Genomic DNA, 20771 nt, shown 5'->3' on the forward strand with positions numbered 1-20771 from the left:
CTGGATCAGCAGGGATATGTGAGGGAGCAGGCTGGTGTTGTGCCTTCCTCTGGATCAGCAGGGATATGTGAGGGAGCAGGCTGGTGTTGTGCCTTCCTCTGCATCAGCAGAGATATGTGAGGGAGCAGGCTGGTGTTGTGCCTTCCTCTGGATCAGCAGAGATATGTGAGGGTGCAGGCTGGTGTTGTGTCTTGCTCTGGATCAGCAGGGATATGTGAGGGAGCAGGCTGGTGTTGTACCTTCCTCTGGATCAGCAGGGATATGTGAGGGAGCAGGCTGGTGTTGTGCCTTCCTCTGGCTCAGCAGGGATATGTGAGGGTGCAGGCTGCTGTTGTGCCTTCCTCTGGGTAAGCAGGGATATGTGAGGGAGCAGGCTGGTGTTGTGCCCTCCTCTGGATCAGCAGGGATATGTGAGGGAGCAGGCTGGTGTTGTGCCTTCCTCTGGATCAGTAGGAATATGTGAGGGAGCAGGCTGGTGTTGTAACTTCCTCTGGATCAGCAGGGATACGTGAGGGTGCAGGCTGGTGTTGTGCCTTCCTCTGGATCAGCAGGGATATGTGAGGGTGCAGGCTGGTGTTGTGCCTTCCTCTGGATCAGTAGGAATATGTGAGGGAGCAGGCTGGTGTTGTACCTTCCTCTGGATCAGCAGGGATACGTGAGGGTGCAGGCTGGTGTTGTGCCTTCCTCTGGATCAGCAGGGATATGTGAGGGTGCAGGCTGGTGTTGTGCCTTCCTCTGGCTCAGCAGGAATATGTGAGGGTGCAGGCTGGTGTTGTGCCTTCCTCTGGATCAGCAGGGATATGTGAGGGTGCAGGCTGGTGTTGTGCCTTCCTCTGGATCAGCAGGGATATGTGAGGGAGCAGGCTGGTGTTGTGCCTTCCTCTGGATCAGCAGGGATATGTGAGGGCGCAGGCTGGTGTTGTGCCTTCCTCTGGATCAGCAGGGATATGTGAGGGTGCAGGCTGGTGCTGTGCCTCCCTCTGGATCAGCAGGGATATGTGAGGGAGCAGGCTGGTGTTGTGCCTTCCTCTGGATCAGCAGGGGTATGTGAGGGAGCAGGCTGGTGTTGTGCATTCCTCTGGATCAGTAGGAATATGTGAGGGAGCAGGCTGGTGTTGTGCCTTCCTCTGGATCAGCAGGGATATGTGAGGGTGCAGGCTGGTGTTGTGCCTTCCTCTGGCTCAGCAGGGATATGTGAGGGAGCAGGCTGGTGTTGTGCCTTCCTCTGGATCAGTAGGGATATGTGAGGGAGCAGGCTGGTGTTGTGCCTTCCTCTGGATCCGCAGGGATATGTGAGGGAGCAGGCTGGTGTTGTGCCTTCCTCTGGATCAGCAGGGATATGTGAGGGAGCAGGCTGGTGTTGTACCTTCTTCTGGGTCAGTAGGGATATGTGAGGGTGCAGGCTGGTGTTGTGCCTTCCTCTGGATCAGCAGGGATATGTGAGGGAGAAGGCTGGTGTTGTACCTTCCTTTGGATCAGCAGGGATATGTGAGGGTGCAGGCTGGTGTAGTGCCTTCCTCTGGATCAGCAGGGATATGTGAGGGAGCAGGCTGGTGTTGTGCCTCCCTCTGGATCAGCAGGGATATGTGAGGGAGCAGGCTGGTGTTGTGCCTTCCTCTGGATCAGGAGGGATATGTAAGGGAGCAGGCTGGTGTTGTGCCTTCCTCTGGATCAGTAGGGATATGTGAGGGAGCAGGCTGGTGCTGTGCCTTCCTCTGGATCAGCAGGGATATGTGAGGGGGCAGGCTGGTGTTGTACCTTCCTCTGGATCAGCAGAGATATGTGAGGGTGCAGGCTGGTGGTGTGCCTTCCTCTGGATCAGCAGGGATATGTGAGGGTGCAGGCTGGTGTTGTGCCTTCCTCTGGATCAGCAGGGATATGTGAGGGAGCAGGCTGGTGTTGTACCTTCCTCTGGATCAGCAGGGATATGTGAGGGAGCAGGCTGGTGTTGTACCTTCCTCTGGATCAGCAGGGATATGTGAGGGTGCAGGCTGGTGTAGTGCCTTCCTCTGGATCAGCAGGGATATGTGAGGGAGCAGGCTGGTGTTGTGCCTTCCTCTGGATCAGCAGGGATATGTGAGGGAGCAGGCTGGTGCTGTGCCTTCCTCTGGATCAGCAGGGATATGTGAGGGAGCAGGCTGGTGTTGTACCTTCCTCTGGATCAGCAGGGATATGTGAGGGTGCAGGCTGGTGTAGTGCCTTCCTCTGGATCAGCAGGGATATGTGAGGGAGCAGGCTGGTGTTGTGCCTTCCTCTGGATCAGCAGGGATATGTGAGGGAGCAGGCTGGTGCTGTGCCTTCCTCTGGATCAGCAGGGATATGTGAGGGTGCAGGCTGGTGTTGTACCTTCCTCTGGATCAGCAAGGATATGTGAGGGAGCAGTCTGATGTTGTACCTTCCTTTGGATCAGCAGAGATATGTGAGGGTGCAGGCTGGTGTTGTGCCTCCCTCTGGATCAGCAAGGATATGTGAGGGAGCAGTCTGATGTTGTACCTTCCTTTGGATCAGCAGAGATATGTGAGGGAGCAGGCTGGTGTTGTACCTTCCTCTGGATCAGCAGGGATATGTGAGAGTGCAGGCTGGTGTTGTGTCTTCCTCTGGATCAGCAGGGATATGTGAGGGGGCAGTCTGGTGTTGTACCTTCCTCTGGATCAGCAGGGATATGTGAGGGTGCAGGCTGGTGTTGTGCCTTCCTCTGGATCAGCAGGGATATGTGAGGGTGTAGGCTGGTGTTGTGCCTTCCTCTGGCTCAGCAGGGATATGTGAGGGTGCAGGCTGCTGTTGTGTCTTTTCTCAACCGAAATAACTACGTAACTGTGTCGCAAGCCTCACCACGGCGCACTTCCACCATCAAGCCGGAAGGAGGAAGGGTGCGGTACTGATTCGTGGAAGGCGTCCCATTGGACATGTGCGAGGCGGTGTGATACGCACAGAAGTGGCGGGCAGCTGGGAAATTAACCCCCGCTCTCCCAGCCGCGCCCCTGATCCTATTATGTCTCGTTAGAATCACACATTGGAGTAGTTAGCTACTCGTTATGACTCATGAGCTCCTCACTACTACCACACCGCCTCACTGCCTCTGAAGACGTCATTAGAGAGAAGCAATCATCAGACGGGTCGCCGCTCCCACACCGCCCAACAGCCATGTGACCTAGCGGGTGTTTGTCTGTAACATGAGTCATGCTGGCAGCAAACCGCACAGATGTAAGCCGGCACAATAAAGCTTTCCTACAACTCTGCAGTGCCGGGCAATCTATTTCTGAAGATATTCTGTCTGTATGTGAAGGGACAGGGTGGCGCTGATTATCAGGGACCGCCTCTTGTACAGTATGTCATAGGTGTGGCTCTAAGAGCCATTATAGTATTTCTGTAACGATTGGGGAATTATCTCCATGGTCAGCGCACAAGATGTGCGCTGACACTGCGGAAATCCTCCACAAGCGTTTGAATAAGGGAACCCAGCTTTGGTGCAATGCACCTGTAGAGAGGAATTCCCACCGGCAGATGGAGCTGTGGAGTGCAGAGGAATGAACCCTTTGCACTGCCACAGATGCCAGATGGAAATTGTACGAGGTGAAACAATACAGGGCAAGATAGCCCCCAAAGAGAGAGTGAGCACAGAGACAGAATGTATGTATGTCCACCAATCCAGTCGCCACCCGGCGACGGTTGACATACAACAGCGAAAACCAAAGTGAGAAAGCAATCGCCAGAATGGCGATTGCTGATAGAGACACAAGACTGAATGAGACAGAGCGTGACTGAGAAGGAAAGGCACATCAAAGAACCACAATCTGAACGTTAAAGAAAATAACAAACGAACTACCTAAATGCGGTCGCCGCACGAGAAGCGCAACAGAGACAAAACACGCCAATCCTGACTAACAAATGAACCTAACAATGACGACAGACAAATAACGCGAACGCTTGCTAATCGGTTGCCTCCCACCAGACAACAGCAAGCGTTCGTGCTGGACAAGACAGACTAAAGGAGTAACCAATAGCAACCGCAGCTAAGGTTATACTCCAAGATTCAGACAGGAGGAGATCCACCGCCTCTACCGCCAGGGCGAATGCGATCTAGGAAAGAGACCAAACTATTTACTGCCAGTTGCCGCAGGCGACAGTACAATCGCAGGGACCAGACAAAACAGCACAGGAATAAACAGTACAAATAATACAAAGCCTGACTGCACTATAGAGAATGCAAGATGCACTCCCCAATAATTAACTACAATAGAATCTTCGCCAACAATCAGCAGAGGGGCTGAAACTACAGGAAAGTTAGCAGGAACAAACCTTCATGACCAGCAAGGAATTCTGGGAGGAAATGGTATTTATACTGCAAGCCATCAAAGGAAGCAGCTAAGCAATTTGCATGACAAGTGGATGCAAATTCCTCACCAGAACAGCAACTCTGAAACTTGCAGAATGAAGACAAGTCTCTTTTCCAGGGACCTGCAGTACTCAGACCTAAAAAATGGTCAAAAAGCTGTCTGCCTGTGCAGACAGCAGAGCAGATCATTACAATTTCGTGTAATGAGCAGAAGTGCTTGCGGTGCCACGGCTTGTGACATGTGGTGAAAGATTGCATGCAGATCAGGTGCAGCCTCTGTCTTAGAATGGGCCATCCATATACCCAGTGTCCCGAGCCATGGTCCAATATAGGGGAACATGTATACAAGGAAATGGAAAGAATCCTTGAAGAGCAATCTGCTGAGGCTTTCCCTGATAGAGTGCCACCAAAAATGTCATCCACCGCTCTGGGAACCCGCCCCCCCCCTCCACCACTCTGGGACACCGCCCCTCCCCCTCCACCACTCTGGGACCCCGCCCCCCCCCCCTCCCCAAATCTAGCAACCATTAAAGGACAACTGTAATGAGAGGGGTATGGAGGCTGCCATATTTATTCCATTTTAAACAATACCAGTTCCCTGGCTAACCTGCTGATCACCTGCCTAGAATACTTTTAGCCATACACCCTGAACAAGCATGCAGCAGATCAGGTGTTTCTGACATTGTTGTCAGATCTGACTGGATTAGGTGCATGTTTGTTCCTGGTGTTATCCAGACACTACTGCAGCCAAATAGATCAGCAGGCTGCCAGGTAACTGGTATTGTTTAAAAGTAAATACATATGGCAGTCTTCACATCCCTCTCACTACAGTTGTCCTATAATGTGGCCAGTATAAGATTTGCCAGAGCTCATAGGGAAGTTATAAATACTATTTAGTGGGTGATTCTCAGATTTGGGAAGTCATCGCCTGATCAGCATTGTATTTCTACTGTGAGATGTAGCTGGATATTTCTCAGTCACCCATCACCCTCCCCCCCCCCTCTCCACAGAACAGAACATACTCCAAAGCCATCAGTGTGTCTGTACTGTTATTGTTTGTGAGCTGTCACCAAATACAACAAATAATGATAGCTTTAGGTGAAAAAGATCTAACATGAGTATCAGTCTGTGAGCAGTGATGCAGTCATAACAATTCAAAATTCAAATTTAATGTTGAATACTCACCTGTTATGTCCTCTGTAGCATTGTCCTCCTCTTTACATGTCCTCATCATGTCACCCTCCTCCATAGACTGCTGATCACTCCTCACATACGTCTCTTCTTCTTCCTCTTTACATGTCCTCATCATGTCTCCCTCCTCCATAGACTGCTGATCACTCCTCACATACGTCTCCTCTTCTTCCTCTTTACATGTCCGCATCATGTCTCCCTCCTCCATACACTGCTGATCACTCCTCACATACGTCTCTTCTTCTTCCTCCTCTTTACATGTCCTCATCATGTCACCCTCCTCCATAGACTGCTGATCACTCCTCACATATGTCTCTTCTTCTTCCTCTTTACTTGTCCTCATCGTGTCACCCTCCTCCATAGACTGCTGATCACTCCTCACATACGTCTCTTCTTCTTCCTCTTTAATTTTCACCATCATGACACCCTCCTCCATAAACTGCTGATCACTCCTCACATACGTCTCTTCTTCTTCCTCTTTACATGTCCTCTTCATGTCACCCTCCTCCATAGACTGCTGATCACTCCTCACATACATCTCTTCTTCTTCCTCTTTACATGTCCTCTTCATGTCACCCTCCTCCATAGACTGCTGATCACTCCTCTCTTGCTCTCTGAGCTCAGATCTCAGATCTCTCTGAGCTCAGGTCCTGTAAAGGATAACAGATTATAGCAGTGAGATATTAGCAGTAATACACAGAGCACAGAGAAGCACATAATTTGCTAGGGGTGATAATCTCCCATAAGCTGTGGTCTCCTGCACATTCAGTAGCACAGTCCTCTCTCCTGTGTGCCTTGCTCATCATCTGGTGCTTCTCTGCTCCTCTCCATGCACACATTCCTGGGAGGGTACAGCAGTGCCGGCAGTGGTAGATGGATGAGGATGTGAGGAGAGAACAGCTGGAGACAGAGGGAGATAGGAGCAGAGGCCTGCAGCTAATTAGCTATAAATTATCATTACTTACAGCTCTGGCACCTGATGAACTAGGCAGGGGGACTGCAGCTCCATATCCTGACCATACCTGAGCCCACCTGTCCATCACCTACTAACCCCAAATACCCTAGAGAGATATCACAACAACCCTCCCAGCTGGGCAGTGCCAATACCAGGACCAAAGCAGCAGAGGTCCCCCAACCCCTCTCCAGCTGCAGCCTCCATCTTCTCTGCCTGTCCTACCAGCCACGCCCCTAGTTACCTGGCTCCACCCCCTAGCTGTGACCCACCGGCCATCATCTTTCTGCAGCCTCCATCTCCTCTGCCTGTCCTACCAGCCACGCCCCTTGTTACCTGGCTCCACCCCCTAGCTGTGACCCACCGGCCATCATCTTTCTGCAGCCTCCATCTCCTCTGCCTGTTCTACCAGCCACACCCCTAGTTACCTGGCTCCACCCCTAGCTGTGACCCACCAGCCATCATCTTTGTGCAGACTCTACCCTCTCCCACGGCGGGACCACCCAACACCAGTGGCTCCTGAGTCCACATTGGCTTCTTCCCATCAGAGATACAATGGATAAGGTCATCCGGTGGCAATGTCTCATCTGCTAAGAATGGCCACAATGGAAAGATCCTGCTCCTTCAGAACCTCCCTCCCTGAGACCTCCACTGATCACCAACAACTGGATTATAAAACAGGTACATTTTTTATTACATTTTAATCCTTTACACCCCTACCCTATACTGTAGTTATCAAAATATCAACAAACAACATTTGTAAAGCGCTTTTCTCCCATAGGACTCAAAGCACGTGAGCATGTCTCAGACCAATAATTGGTTGATTGGTAAGTCGTGGAACAGAGGAAGAATTCTAGGAGTCTGAAAGTGCCAGGCTAAGCAGGTGGCTTTTCAGTCTGGGGCTGTCTTTACTGGGTATGGTAGGGAGTTCCTAAGAGTGTGCTCAGTAGATAACCCTACATGGTTAGGGAGCTTTGCCCACGGTCTCCTTACTGAGCAGGTCCTGATCTCTGCATCTTGAAGACTACTTACATTTAGTGTGGGTTAATCTGGCAAACCTATATTGGGACACATATACTGGGAGACCTATCTGGCTATACACACACACACACACACGCACGCACGCACGCACGCACACACACACACACACACACACACACACACACACACACACACACACACACACATATATACACACACACACACACACACACACACACACACACTTGTGAAGACTAACTTTATTGGGGAAAAATTTGGCAGTGCCAGTCTAGTTTAGGGGACCCAGCAGGGAACATTTCTCCAATCACAGCGCCCTCTACAGCACGAAGCGTTGTGATTGGCTGAATAGTGTGGGCGGAGTTTACTACAACCTATCTGCAATTTAAATTTGAGAGGGTGACATCCACCCAATCCCGTTAGCGAGGTTTCCCTATGCGGTTTCCTGCTGGGTCCCGTAAAGCAGACTAGTGCCAATATGACTACCTATTTTGGGGGCCCTTCTTGCTACTTAGCCTTTGGGGCCCATCTAGCTACGAATACTCCGGCTACCTAATATTAATGGTATCTCTAGCTCCCTATACTGGGGGACTATCTGGGACACAAAGATGCCTGAAGGGGGCAATACACATGTAGGGGGACCACTAGAAAACAAGTCACAGCAGTGATATAAAAGCCTGACAGAGTGACAGGTGTCCTATGACCTCCTCAGACTTTCTGCATGCCTCCATGTCAGCATACATCCTGGGGTTACACCCCACCCCTGGAGGCTGACACCAGACAGGTCATGTATAAATGCACACACTGGGCACACTTATAAATTGTGGTGGGGGTTCTGTCATTTCCTCATTCGTTCCAAAATCCGCCGCCGCACACCTGACCAAGCAACTTCGGCCTGACATCTTGCGGCATGCGCGACCGACAATGCAACCTTTTTCCGTCCTGCTCCGTCTGACACTGACAGATCTGACAAGCATGTGGCTAACGCCAGAAACACTTGGTCTGCTACATGCTTGTTCAGGGGCTATGGCTAAAAGTATCAGAGGCAGAGGACCAGCAGGGCTGCCAGACAACTGGTATTATTATACATTTATAAAGCACCAAGATACTCTGTGCTGTATAAAGTAAGAAATGAACGTGGGGTACATAATGATACAGACAAATGGAATACACCGTTACACAAAATACATAATTGGTGACAAAATACAGAAGTGATACAAAAGGAGGAGTATGATGAATAAAATGTATAATGAATTCCAAGACACAAAAGGGGAGAGAGCCCTGCCCTTGCGAGCTTACATCTAATGGTATGGCTTATAAGGAAATAAATATGGCAGCCTCCATTCACCCCTCACTCTAGGGCTCCTTTAAGGCATAAATAGAGGAGAGAGGTTCTCTTTTTTAGGCATGAGTCACAGAGCATTGTCACCTGTCTCCTCTGCTGTCACCTGATCTATGTTACATTGTCACCTGTCTCCTCTGCTGTCACCTGATCTATGTTACATTGTCACCTGTCTCCTCTGCTGTCACCTGATCTATGTTACATTGTCACCTGTCTCCTCTGCTGTCACCTGATCTATGTTACACTGTCACCTGTCTCCTCTGCTGTCACCTGATCTATGTTACATTGAAGCTCCCAAAGAGCAAAACTATAAATAGTGAAGGTAAGAAAAGTAACACTGCAATGACTTACCTGGAGGGGTGATTCTGCCTGTAAACGTGCTGTGAGGTTATTATTACCAATCAGGGGACACACAAGTTACATGTATGAGAAGGTCAGTGATTAGAGCCTTGTCCTGACCCCTGTGGCCTCTTCTCTGCAGTGTCCTGCTTAGTGTGTGTATGTCCCTTTCAGCAGCTCCCCTCCCCCAGCAGGAAGTGGGGTGTAGTCATTCCTGGCTGACGTGTCTGGGAGGAGGAGGTGTCCCCCGCCTGTTATTCCTGCTGCTGCCTCTGTTGTGTCTGATCACGCTGCCCTAAGGCTTAAGCTGCCGCACATGCGCAGATGCAGTATTTTTAAGCTGCCCTAGAGAGTGCTTCCTGTGTGGTGGAGGAGGTAGAGATGGGAAGTTCGGATCTTTTCAATGATCCGGATGATTCGAATCGGATCATTGAAAAGATACGGATCTTTGATCCGAATCTCGGATCATTTTACAAGGGAAGCATTCGGGGGTGAAATGACTAGCAGGACAGGAGAAGGGGAGGGGGTGGACACACAGAGAAGGGGAGGGGGGGGTGGACACACAGAGAGAAGGGGAGAAGATGGACAGAGGGCAGGGAGTGGACAGAGAAGGGAGGAGGGACGAGCAGAGAGCAGAAATGTTTGCACACAATACCCACATGTGTTCACTGTGCACAACTACGGAACAGACAGCCTATAATGGGCAGCACATTGCAGCCAGTACGTGTGCTCTACACATATCTGGCAGTGGCACCCATGTCCCCTCTACCTCTCTCATCTACCTGTCTCCCTGCAAGGCTGCCTCCCATCCAACAGAGCGATCCATCTCTGCTCTGCTTCCAGGACCCCGCTGCCCGCTGAGAGGGGGCGTGTCGCTCCTGGCCCCGCCCCTTTTGCGATCCGAATCACTCATTTTGATGATTCGACTCACAAAATAGATTCGGATCAAAGATCCGAATCGTTCATGATCCGGACAACACTAGGCGGAGGTCACTGGTGACTGGAATGATGGCTGCAGAGTGCTTCCTGTGTGGTGGAGGAGGTCACTGGTGACTGGAATGATGGCTGCAGAGGGCTTCCTGTGTGGTGGAGGAGGTCACTGGTGACTGGAATGATGGCTGCAGAGGGCTCCCTGTGTGGTGGAGGAGGTCACTGGTGACTGGAATGATGGCTGCAGAGGGCTTCCTGTGTGGTGGAGGAGGTCACTGGTGACTGGAATGATGGCTGCAGAGGGCTCCCTGTGTGGTGGAGGAGGTCACTGGTGACTGGAATGATGGCTGCATAGTGCTTCCTGTGTGGTGGAGGAGGTCACTGGTGACTGGAATGATGGCTGCAGAGGGCTTCCTGTGTGGTGGAGGAGGTCACTGGTGACTGGAATGATGGCTGCAGAGGGCTCCCTGTGTGGTGGAGGAGGTCACTGGTGACTGGAATGATGGCTGCAGAGGGCTTCCTGTGTGGTGGAGGAGGTCACTGGTGACTGGAATGATGGCTGCAGAGGGCTCCCTGTGTGGTGGAGGAGGTCACTGGTGACTGGAATGATGGCTGCAGCGCTGTTTCCTGGGATAAATCCCACAGACTGGGCTGTAGTTGCTGGCAGCTTCCGAGTTGTGTACTGTGCCTGTCAATCACTGTGGTGGTCTTACTGACATTCTCCATCATACCCCCCTGCCCCGCCCCATCCCTCCCAGCCTGTCATCACACACAATTACTGACACATGGATACTATATCCTGCCTAATGTGAGCACTATGTGTACTGTGCATGTCTGTCACTGTGGTGGTCTTACTGACATTCTCCATCATACCCCCCCCCCCCCCAGCCTGTCATCACACACAATTACTGACACATGGATACTATATCCTGCCTAATGTGAGCACTATGTGTACTGTGCATGGTGGTGGTCTTACTGACATTCTCCATCATCCCCCCCCCCCCCCCAGCCTGTCATCACACACAATTACTGACACATGGATACTATACCCTGCCTAATGTGAGCACTATGTGTACTGTGCATGCCTGTCACTGTGGTGGCCTTACTGACATTCTCCATCATACCCCCCCCCCCCCCCAGCCTGTCATCACACACAATTACTGACACATGGATACTATATCCTGCCTAATGTGAGCACTATGTGTACTGTGCATGTCTGTCACTGTGGTGGTCTTACTGACATTCTCCATCATACCCCCCCCCCTCCCAGCCTGTCATCACACACAATTACTGACACATGGATACTATATCCTGCCTAATGTGAGCACTATGTGTACTGTGCATGTCTGTCACTGTGGTGGTCTTACTGACATTCTCCATCATACCCCCCCCCCCAGCCTGTCATCACACACAATTACTGACATGGATACTATATCCTGCCTAATGTGAGCACTATGTGTACTGTGCATGTCTGTCACTGTGGTGGTCTTACTGACATTCTCCATCATATCCCCCCCCCCCCCAGCCTGTCATCACACACAATTACTGACACATGGATACTATATCCTGCCTAATGTGAGCACTATGTGTACTGTGCATGTCTGTCACTGTGGTGGTCTTACTGACATTCTCCATCATCCCCCCCCCCCCCCAGCCTGTCATCACACACAATTACTGACACATGGATACTATATCCTGCCTAATGTGAGCACTATGTGTACTGTGCATGTCTGTCACTGTGGTGGTCTTACTGACATTCACCATCATACCCCCCCTGCCCCATCCCTCCCAGCCTGTCATCACACACAATTACTGACACATGGATACTATATCCTGCCTAATGTGAGCACTATGTGTACTGTGCCTGTCTGTCACTGTGGTGGTCTTACTGACATTCTCCATCATCCCCCCCCCCCCCCCCAGCCTGTCATCACACACAATTACTGACACATGGATACTATATCCTGCCTAATGTGAGCACTATGTGTACTGTGCCTGTCTGTCACTGTGGTGGTCTTACTGACATTCTCCATCATCCCCCCCCCCCCCCCAGCCTGTCATCACACACAATTACTGACACATGGATACTATAACCTGCCTAATGTGAGCACTATGTGTACTGTGCATGTCTGTCACTGTGGTGGTCTTACTGACATTCTCCATCATCCCCCCCCCCCCCCAGCCTGTCATCACACACAATTACTGACACATGGATACTATATCCTGCCTAATGTGAGCACTATGTGTACTGTGCATGTCTGTCACTGTGGTGGTCTTACTGACATTCTCCATCATACCTCCCCCCCCTCCCAGCCTGTCATCACACACAATTACTGACACATGGATACTATATCCTGCCTAATGTGAGCACTATGTGTACTGTGCATGTCTGTCACTGTGGTGGTCTTACTGACATTCTCCATCACCCCCCCCCCCCCCAGCCTGTCATCACACACAATTACTGACACATGGATACTATACCCTGCCTAATGTGAGCACTATGTGTACTGTGCATGTCTGTCACTGTGGTGGCCTTACTGACATTCTCCATCATACCCCCCCCCCCCCAGCCTGTCATCACACACAATTACTGACACATGGATACTATACCCTGCCTAATGTGAGCACTATGTGTACTGTGCATGTCTGTCACTGTGGTGGTCTTACTGACATTCTCCATCATACCCCCCCCCCCCCAGCCTGTCATCACACACAATTACTGACACATGGATACTATATCCTGCCTAATGTGAGCACTATGTGTACTGTGCATGTCTGTCACTGTGGTGGTCTTACTGACATTCTCCATCATCCCCCCCCCCCCCAGCCTGTCATCACACACAATTACTGACACATGGATACTATATCCTGCCTAATGTGAGCACTATGTGTACTGTGCATGTCTGTCACTGTGGTGGTCTTACTGACATTCTCCATCATACCTCCCCCCCTCCCAGCCTGTCATCACACACAATTACTGACACATGGATACTATACCCTGCCTAATGTGAGCACTATGTGTACTGTGCATGTCTGTCACTGTGGTGGTCTTACTGACATTCTCCATCATACCCCCCCCCCCCCCCAGCCTGTCATCACACACAATTACTGACACATGGATACTATATCCTGCCTAATGTGAGCACTATGTGTACTGTGCATGTCTGTCACTGTGGTGGTCTTACTGACATTCTCCATCATCCCCCCCCCCCCCCCAGCCTGTCATCACACACAATTACTGACACATGGATACTATATCCTGCCTAATGTGAGCACTATGTGTACTGTGCATGTCTGTCACTGTGGTGGTCTTACTGACATTCTCCATCATCCCCCCCCCCCCCAGCCTGTAATCACACACAATTACTGACACATGGATACTACATCCTGCCTAATGTGAGCACTATGTGTACTGTGCCTGTCTGTCACTGTGTGGTGGTCTTACTGACATTCTCCATCATACCCCCCCCCCCCCCCCCAGCCTGTCATCACACACAATTACTGACACATGGATACTATATCCTGCCTAATGTGAGCACTATGTGTACTGTGCATGTCTGTCACTGTGGTGGTCTTACTGACATTCTCCATCATACCCCCCCCCCCCCCCCCCCCCTATCCCTCCCAGCCTGTCATCAAACACAGTTTCTGTCACATGGAGACACCTCTGTACCCGTCTGATGTACATCATTACTGACAGTCCTTGTGCACCTCTGTCATCTTATACTCTTGCTGGCACATGTACACCACTCTATCTTTTTTATCATACTGCCTTACTAACGCATCAGTCACATCACAGTACCACCTAATGTGCCAGCAGCAGCCACCCCAGTGCCCCTAATGTGCCAGCAGCAGCCACCCCAGTGCCCCTAATGTGCCAGCAGCAGCCACCCCAGTGCCCCTAATGTGCCAGCAGCAGCCACCCCAGTGCCCCTAATGTGCCAGCATCAGCCACCCCAGTGCCCCTAATGTGCCAGCAGCAGCCACCCCAGTGCCCCTAATGTGCCAGCAGCAGCCACCCCAGTGCCCCTAATGTGCCAGCAGCAGCCACCCCAGTGCCCCTAATGTGCCAGCAGCAGCCATCCCAGTGCCCCTAATGTGCCAGCAGCAGCCATCCCCAGTGCCCCCCTAATGTGCCAGCATCAGCCACCCCAGTGCCCCTAATGTGCCAGCATCAGCCACCCCAGTGCCCCTAATGTGCCAGCAGCAGCCGATGATGGTGCCCATCATCGTGCTCCCATGGCTGGATGGGTTCTGTGTGGCCTGGCCACGTGTGTGCCCCCATCATCGTGCTCACGTGGCTGGATGGGTTCTGCGTGGCCTGGCCATGTGTGTGCCCCCATCATCGTGCTCACGTGGCTGGATGCATTCTGTGTGGCCCGGCCACGTGTGCGCCCCATCATCGTGCTCCCGTGGCTGGAAGCGTTCTGCGTGGCCTGGCCATGTGTGTGCCCCCATCATCGTGCTCCCGTGGCTGGAAGCATTCTGCATCGCCTGGCCATGTGTATGCCCCCATCATCGTGCTCCCGTGGCTGGAAGCATTCTGCGTGGCCTGGCCATGTGTGTGCCCCCATCATCGTGCTCCCGTGGCTGGAAGCGTTTTGCGTGGCCCGGCCACGTGTGTGCCCCCATCATCGTGCTCCCCGTGGCTGGAAGCATTCTGCGTGGCCTGGCCATGTGTGTGCCCCCATCATCGTGCTCCCGTGGCTGGAAGCATTCTGCATGGCCTGGCCATGTGTGTGCCCCATCATTGTGCTCCCGTGGCTGGAAGTGTTCTGCGTGGCCTGGCCATGTGTGTGCCCCCATCATCGTGCTCCCGTGGCTGGAAGCATTCTGCGTGGCCTGGCCATGTGTGTGCCCCATCATTGTGCTCCCGTGGCTGGAACCGTTCTGTGTGGCCTGGCCATGTGTGTGCCCCCATCATCGTGCTCCCGTGGCTGGAAGCATTCTGCGTGGCCTGGCCATGTGTGTGCCCCCATCATCGTGCTCCCGTGGCTGGAAGCATTCTGCGTGGCCTGGCCATGTGTGTGCCCCCATCATCGTGCTCCCGTGGCAGGAAGTGTTCTGTGTGGCCTGGCCATGTGTGTGCCCCCATCATCGTGCTCCTCGTGGCTGGAGGCATTCTGCGTGGCCTGGCCATGTGTGTGCCCCATCATCGTGCTCCCGTGACTGGATGCGTTCTGTGTGGCCTGGCCATGTGTGTGCCCCCATCATCGTGCTCCCGTGGCTGGAAGCATTCTGCGTGGCCTGGCCATGTGTGTGCCCCCATCATCGTGCTCCCCGTGGCTGGAAGCGTTCTGTGTGGGCCTGGCCATGTGTGTGCCCTCATCATCGCGCTCCCGTGGCTGGAAGCATTCTGCGTGGCCTGGCCATGTGTGTGCCCCATCATCGTGCTCCCGTGGCTGGAAGCGTTCTGCGTGGCCTGGCCATTTGTGTGCCCCCATCATCGTGCTCCCGTGGCTGGAAGCATTCTGCGTGGCCTGGCCATGTGTGCACCCCCATCATTGCACTCCCGTGGCTGGATGGGTTCTGCGTGGCCTGGCCATGTGTGTGCCCCCATCATCGTGCTCCCGTGGCTGGAAGCATTCTGCGTGGCCTGGCCATGTGTGTGCCCCCCATCATCGTGCTCCCGTGGCTGGAAGCATTCTGCGTGGCCTGGCCATGTGTGTGCCCCCATCATCGTGCGCCCTGTGGCTGGAAGCATTCTGCGTGGCCTGGCCATGTGTGTGCCCCCATCATCGTGCTCCTGTGGCTGGAAGCATTCTGCGTGGCCTGGCCATGTGTGTGCCCCCATCATCGTGCTCCCGTGGCTGGAAGCATTCTGTGTGGCCTGGCCACGTGTGTGCCCCCATCATCGTGCTCCCGTGGCTGGAGGCATTCTGCGTGGCCTGGCCATGTGTGTGCCCCATCATCGTGCTCTCATGGCTGGAAGCACTCTGCGTGGCCTGGCCACGTGTGTGCCCCCATCATCGTGCTCCCGTGGCTGGAGGCATTCTGCGTGGCCTGGCCATGTGTGTGCCCCCATCATCGTGCTCCCGTGGCTGGAAGCATTCTGCGTGGCCTGGCCATGTGTGTGCCCCCATCATCGTGCTCCCGTGGCTTCAGCACAGAAATTGATAATGTTGTATTTATAAATATCCCATTATTGATGCAATATTCCCAACAATATCGATGTCACTTCTAGGTGGTCAGTTGGCAGAAGAAGGAGACACAACACCAGTATAATGATAGTTTATTGCATGTGAGACTTATAATGCAGGTACAGATATAGATCCGCTGCAGGAAGCAGCATTTCACATATTTCCACAGTGTAAGGCATAAACCACAAACAATTGTCACAATGAAGGAGTACCTAGTCTCAGTGCAGGGCAGTTTCTAGGCTAAATTGCACCCAGGGCGAGGGTGTAATAATTTCATGCACCCCCCTGTGGAGGCAGGTATAGGTGCCCTCAGTATAGGTAGCCAGGTATAGGTGCCCGCAGCATAGGTTAGCCGGGTATAGGTGCCCGCAGCATAGGTTAGCCAGGTATAGGTGCCCGCAGTATAGATTAGCCAGGTATAGGTGCCCGCAGTATAGGTTAGCCAGGTATAGGTGCCCGCAGTATAGGTTAGCCAGGTATAGGTGCCCGCAGTATAGGTAGCCAGGTATAGGTGCCCGCAGCATAGGTTAGCCAGGTATAGGTGCCCGCAGCATAGGTTAGCCAGGTATAGGTGCCCGCAGTATAGGTTAGCCAGGTATACGTGCCCGCAGCATAGGTTAGCCAGGTATAGGTGCCCGCAGCATAGGTTAGCCAGGTATAGGTGCCCGCAGTATAAATTAGCAAGGTATAGGTGCCCACAGCACAGGTTAGCAAGGTATAGGTGCCCGCAGCATAGGTTAGCCAGGTATAGGTGCCCCCAGTATAGGTTAGCCAGGTATAGGTGCCCCCAGTATAGGTTAGCCAGGTATAGGTACCCCCAGTATAGGTTAGCCAGGTATAGGTGCCCCCAGTATAGGTTAGCCAGGTACAGTATCCCCCAGTATAGGTTAGCCAGGTATAGGTGATCCCATTATACGTTAGCCAGGTATAGGTGCACCCAGTATAGGTAGTCAGGTATAGGTGCACCTAGTATAGGTTAGCCAGGTATAGGTGCACCTAGCATAGGTTAGCCAGGTATAAGTGCACCCAGTATAGGTTAGCCAGGTATAGGTGCCTGCAGCATAGGATAGCCAGGTATAGGTGCCCCCAGTATAGGTTAGCCATGTACAGTATCCCCCAGTATAGGTTAGCCAGGTATAGGTGCCCGTAGTATAGGTTAGCCAGGTAAAGGTGCCCATAGGATAGGTTAGCCATGTATAGGTGCCCGCAGTATAGGTTAGCCAGGTATAGGTGCCCGCAGCATAGGTTAGCCAGGTATAGGTGCCCGCAGCATAGGTTAGCCAGGTATAGGTGCACCCAGCATAGGTTAGCCAGGTATAGGTGCCCGCAGCATAGATTAGCCAGGTATAGGTGCCCGCAGCATAGGTTAGCCAGGTATAGATGCACCCATTATAGATTAGCCAGGTATAGGTGCCCCCAGTATAGGTAAGCCAGGTACAGTATCCCCCAGTATAGGTTAGCCAGGTATAGGTGTATCCAGTATAGGTTAGCCAGGTATAGGTACCCCCAGTATAGGTTAGCCAGGTATAGGTGCCCCCAGTATAGGTTAGCCAGGTATAGGTGCACCCAGTATAGGTAGCCAGGTATAGGTTCCCCCAGTATAGGTGCCCCCAGTATAGGTTAGCCAGGTATAGGTGCCCCCAGTATAAGTTAGCCAGGTATAGGTGCACCCAGTAAAGGTAGCCAGGTATAGGTGCACCCAGTATAGGTTAGCCAGGTATAGGTTAGCCAGGTATAGGTGCACCCAGTATAGGTTAGCCAGGTATAGATGCACCCAATATAGGTTATCCAGGTATAGGTGCCCCCAGTATAGGTTAGCCAGGTATAGGTGCCTACAGTATAGGTTAGCCAGGTATAAGTGCCCCCAGTATAGGTAGCCAGGTATAGGTGCCCCAGTATAGGTTAGCCAGTTATAGGTGCACCCAGTATAGGTTAGCCAGGTATAGGTGCACCCAGTATAGGTTAGCCAGGTATAGGTGCCCGCAGCATAGGTTAGCCAGGTATAGGTTCCCCCAGTATAGGTCAGCTAGGTATAGGTGCACCCAGTAAAGGTAGCCAGGTATAGGTGCTCTCAGTATAGGTTAGCCAGGTATAGGTGCACCCAGTAAAGGTAGCCAGGTATAGGTGCACCCAGTAAAGGTTAGCAAGGTATAGGTGCCCCCAGTATAGGTTAGCCAGGTATAGGTGCCCCCAGTATAGGTTAGCCAGGTATAGGTGCCCCCAGTATAGGTTAGCCAGATATAGGTGCCCCCAGTATAGGTTAGCCAGGTATAGGTGCCCCCAGTATAGGTTAGCCAGGTATAGGTGCACCCAGTAAAGGTAGCCAGGTATAGGTGCACCCAGTAAAGGTTAGCCAGGTATAGGTGCCCCCAGGATAGGTTAGCCAGGTATAGGTGCCCCCAGTATAGGTTAGCCAGGTATAGGTGCCCCCAGTATAGGTTAGCCAGGTATAGGTGCCCCCAGTATAGGTTAGCCAGGTATAGGTGCACCCAGTATAAGTAGCCAGGTATAGGTGCCCGCAGCATAGGTTAGCCAGGTATAGGTGCCCGCAGCATAGGTTAGCCAGGTATAGGTGAACCTAGCATAGGTTAGCCAGGCATAGGTGCCCGCAGCATAGGTTAGCCAGGTATAGGTGCACCCAGCATAGGTTAGCCAGGTATAGGTGCCCGCAGTATAGGTTAGCCAGGTATAGGTCCCCGCAGCATAGGTTAGCCAGGTATAAGTGCACCCAGCATAGGTTAGCCAGGTATAGGTGCCCGCAGCATAGGTTAGCCAGGTATAGGTGCACCCAGCATAGGTTAGCCAGGTATAGGTGCCCGCAGTATAGGTTAGCCAGGTATAGGTCCCCGCAGCATAGGTTAGCCAGGTATAGGTGCCCGCAGCATAGGTTAGCCAGGTATAGGTGCTCGCAGCATAGGTTAGTCAGGTATAGGTGCCCGCAGCATAGGTTAGTCAGGTATAGGTGCCCGCAGCAAAGGTTAGCCAGGAATAGGTGCACCCAGCATAGGATAGCCAGGTATAGGTGTCCCCAGTATAGGTTAGCCAGGTATAGGTGCCCCCAGTATAGGTTAGCCAAGTATAGGTGCCCCCAGTATAGGTTAGCCAGGTATAGGTGCACCCAGTATAAGTAGCCAGGTATAGGTGCCCGCAGCATAGGTTAGCCAGGTATAGGTGCCCCCAGCATAAGTTATCCAGGTACAGGTGCCCGCAGCATAGGATAGCCAGGTACAGGTGCCTGCAGCATAGGTTAGCCAGGTATAGGTGCCCGCAGCATAGGTTAGCCAGGTATAGGTGCCCGCAGCATAGGTTAGCCAGGTATAGGTGCCCCCAGGATAGGTTAGCCAGGTATACGTGCCCGCAGCATAGGTTAGCCAGGTATAGGTGCCCGCAGCATAGGTTAGCCAGGTATAGGTGCCCGCAGCATAGGTTAGCCAGGTATAGGTGCCCGCAGCATAGGTTAGCCAGGTATAGGTGCCCGCAGCATAGGTTAGCCAGGTATAGGTGCCCGCAGCATAGGTTAGCCAGGTATAGGTGCACCCAGTATAGGTTAGCCAGGTATAGGTGCACCCAGTATAGGTTAGCCAGGTATAGGTGCACCCTGTAAAGGTAGCCAGGTATAGGTGCACCCAGTATAGGTTAGCCAGGTATAGGTGCACCCAGTAAAGGTAGCAAGGTATAGGTGCCCCCAGTATAGGTTAGCCAGGTATAGGTGCCCCCAGTATAGGTTAGCCAGGTATAGGTGCCTCCAGTATAGGTTAGCCAGGTATAGGTGCCCGCAGCATAGGTTAGCCAGGTATAGGTGCCCGCAGCATTATTATTATTATTTTTTATTTATATAGCGCCAGCATCTTCCGTAGCGCTGTACATAATACAAACAAATAATGGGGAACAAATATACATAAGAAATACAAGACACTGTACAGTCATGACATTGAATAGAATAAATATAGATACATACATAGTTGATATGTAGTTGGTACATGTACATATGTTAAAATAACAGCAGTATGAGAAACACTAGGAGGAGGTCCCTGCCCTTGCGGGCTTACTATCTAGAGGGTAGTGGGAAGGAAACACTAGGAGGAGGTCCCTGCCCTTGCGGGCTTACTATCTAGAGGGTAGTGGGGAGGAAACACTAGGAGGAGGTCCCTGCCCTTGCGGGCTTACTATCTAGAGGGTAGTGGGGAGGAAACAAAAGGGAAGGAAACACAGGGATTAGTGGGTGAGCCAGTGTGCCTTCAGTGCTGCTTATAGCAAGTTATAGGCTTGTCTGAACAGGTGTGTTTTCAGAGTATGTTTGAAGGTTTCCAGACTCGTGGCATGACGAACCAGCTGAGGGAGGGAGTTCCAAAGGACAGGGACAGCCCGTGAAAAGTCTTGGACCAGCATAGGTTAGCCGGGTATAGGTGCCCGCAGCATAGGTTAGCCAGGTATAGGTGCACCCAGTATAGGTTAGCCAGGCATAGGTGCCCGCAGCATAGGTTAGCCAGGTATAGGTGCACCCAGCATAGGTTAGCCAGGTATAGGTGCCCGCAGTATAGG

At 52.2% G+C, this 20771-nt stretch overlaps 2 protein-coding genes across 3 annotated transcripts in view; both read right to left on the reverse strand.

The window, feature by feature from the left end:
* LOC137535603 (zinc finger protein 852-like) overlaps positions 1-5580 on the reverse strand; it is a 127537-nt gene extending 121957 nt beyond the window's left edge. Inside the window, exon 1 of the mRNA XM_068257459.1 lies at positions 5522-5580. The gene's annotated coding sequence lies outside the window, so the exon portion shown is untranslated. The remainder of the gene's footprint in view (positions 1-5521) is intronic.
* Positions 1-20771, reverse strand: part of LOC137535605 (oocyte zinc finger protein XlCOF7.1-like) — an 89814-nt gene that overhangs the window by 15724 nt on the left and 53319 nt on the right. The window contains exons 1-2 of one of the 2 annotated variants that reach the window (XM_068257460.1): positions 9172-9634; positions 5522-6177 (exon numbers count right to left, since the gene is read on the reverse strand). The exons of the other annotated variant lie outside the window; for it this stretch is intronic. Coding sequence (XP_068113561.1) covers positions 5522-6113 — 592 coding nt within the window. The 5' untranslated portion in view covers positions 6114-6177; positions 9172-9634. Of the gene's footprint in view, positions 1-5521; positions 6178-9171; positions 9635-20771 lie in introns of those variants that run through there. 2 annotated transcript variants of the gene reach the window in all.

This window comes from Hyperolius riggenbachi, chromosome 10, assembly GCF_040937935.1.
Source record: "Hyperolius riggenbachi isolate aHypRig1 chromosome 10, aHypRig1.pri, whole genome shotgun sequence".
Lineage (NCBI taxonomy): Eukaryota > Metazoa > Chordata > Amphibia > Anura > Hyperoliidae > Hyperolius > Hyperolius riggenbachi.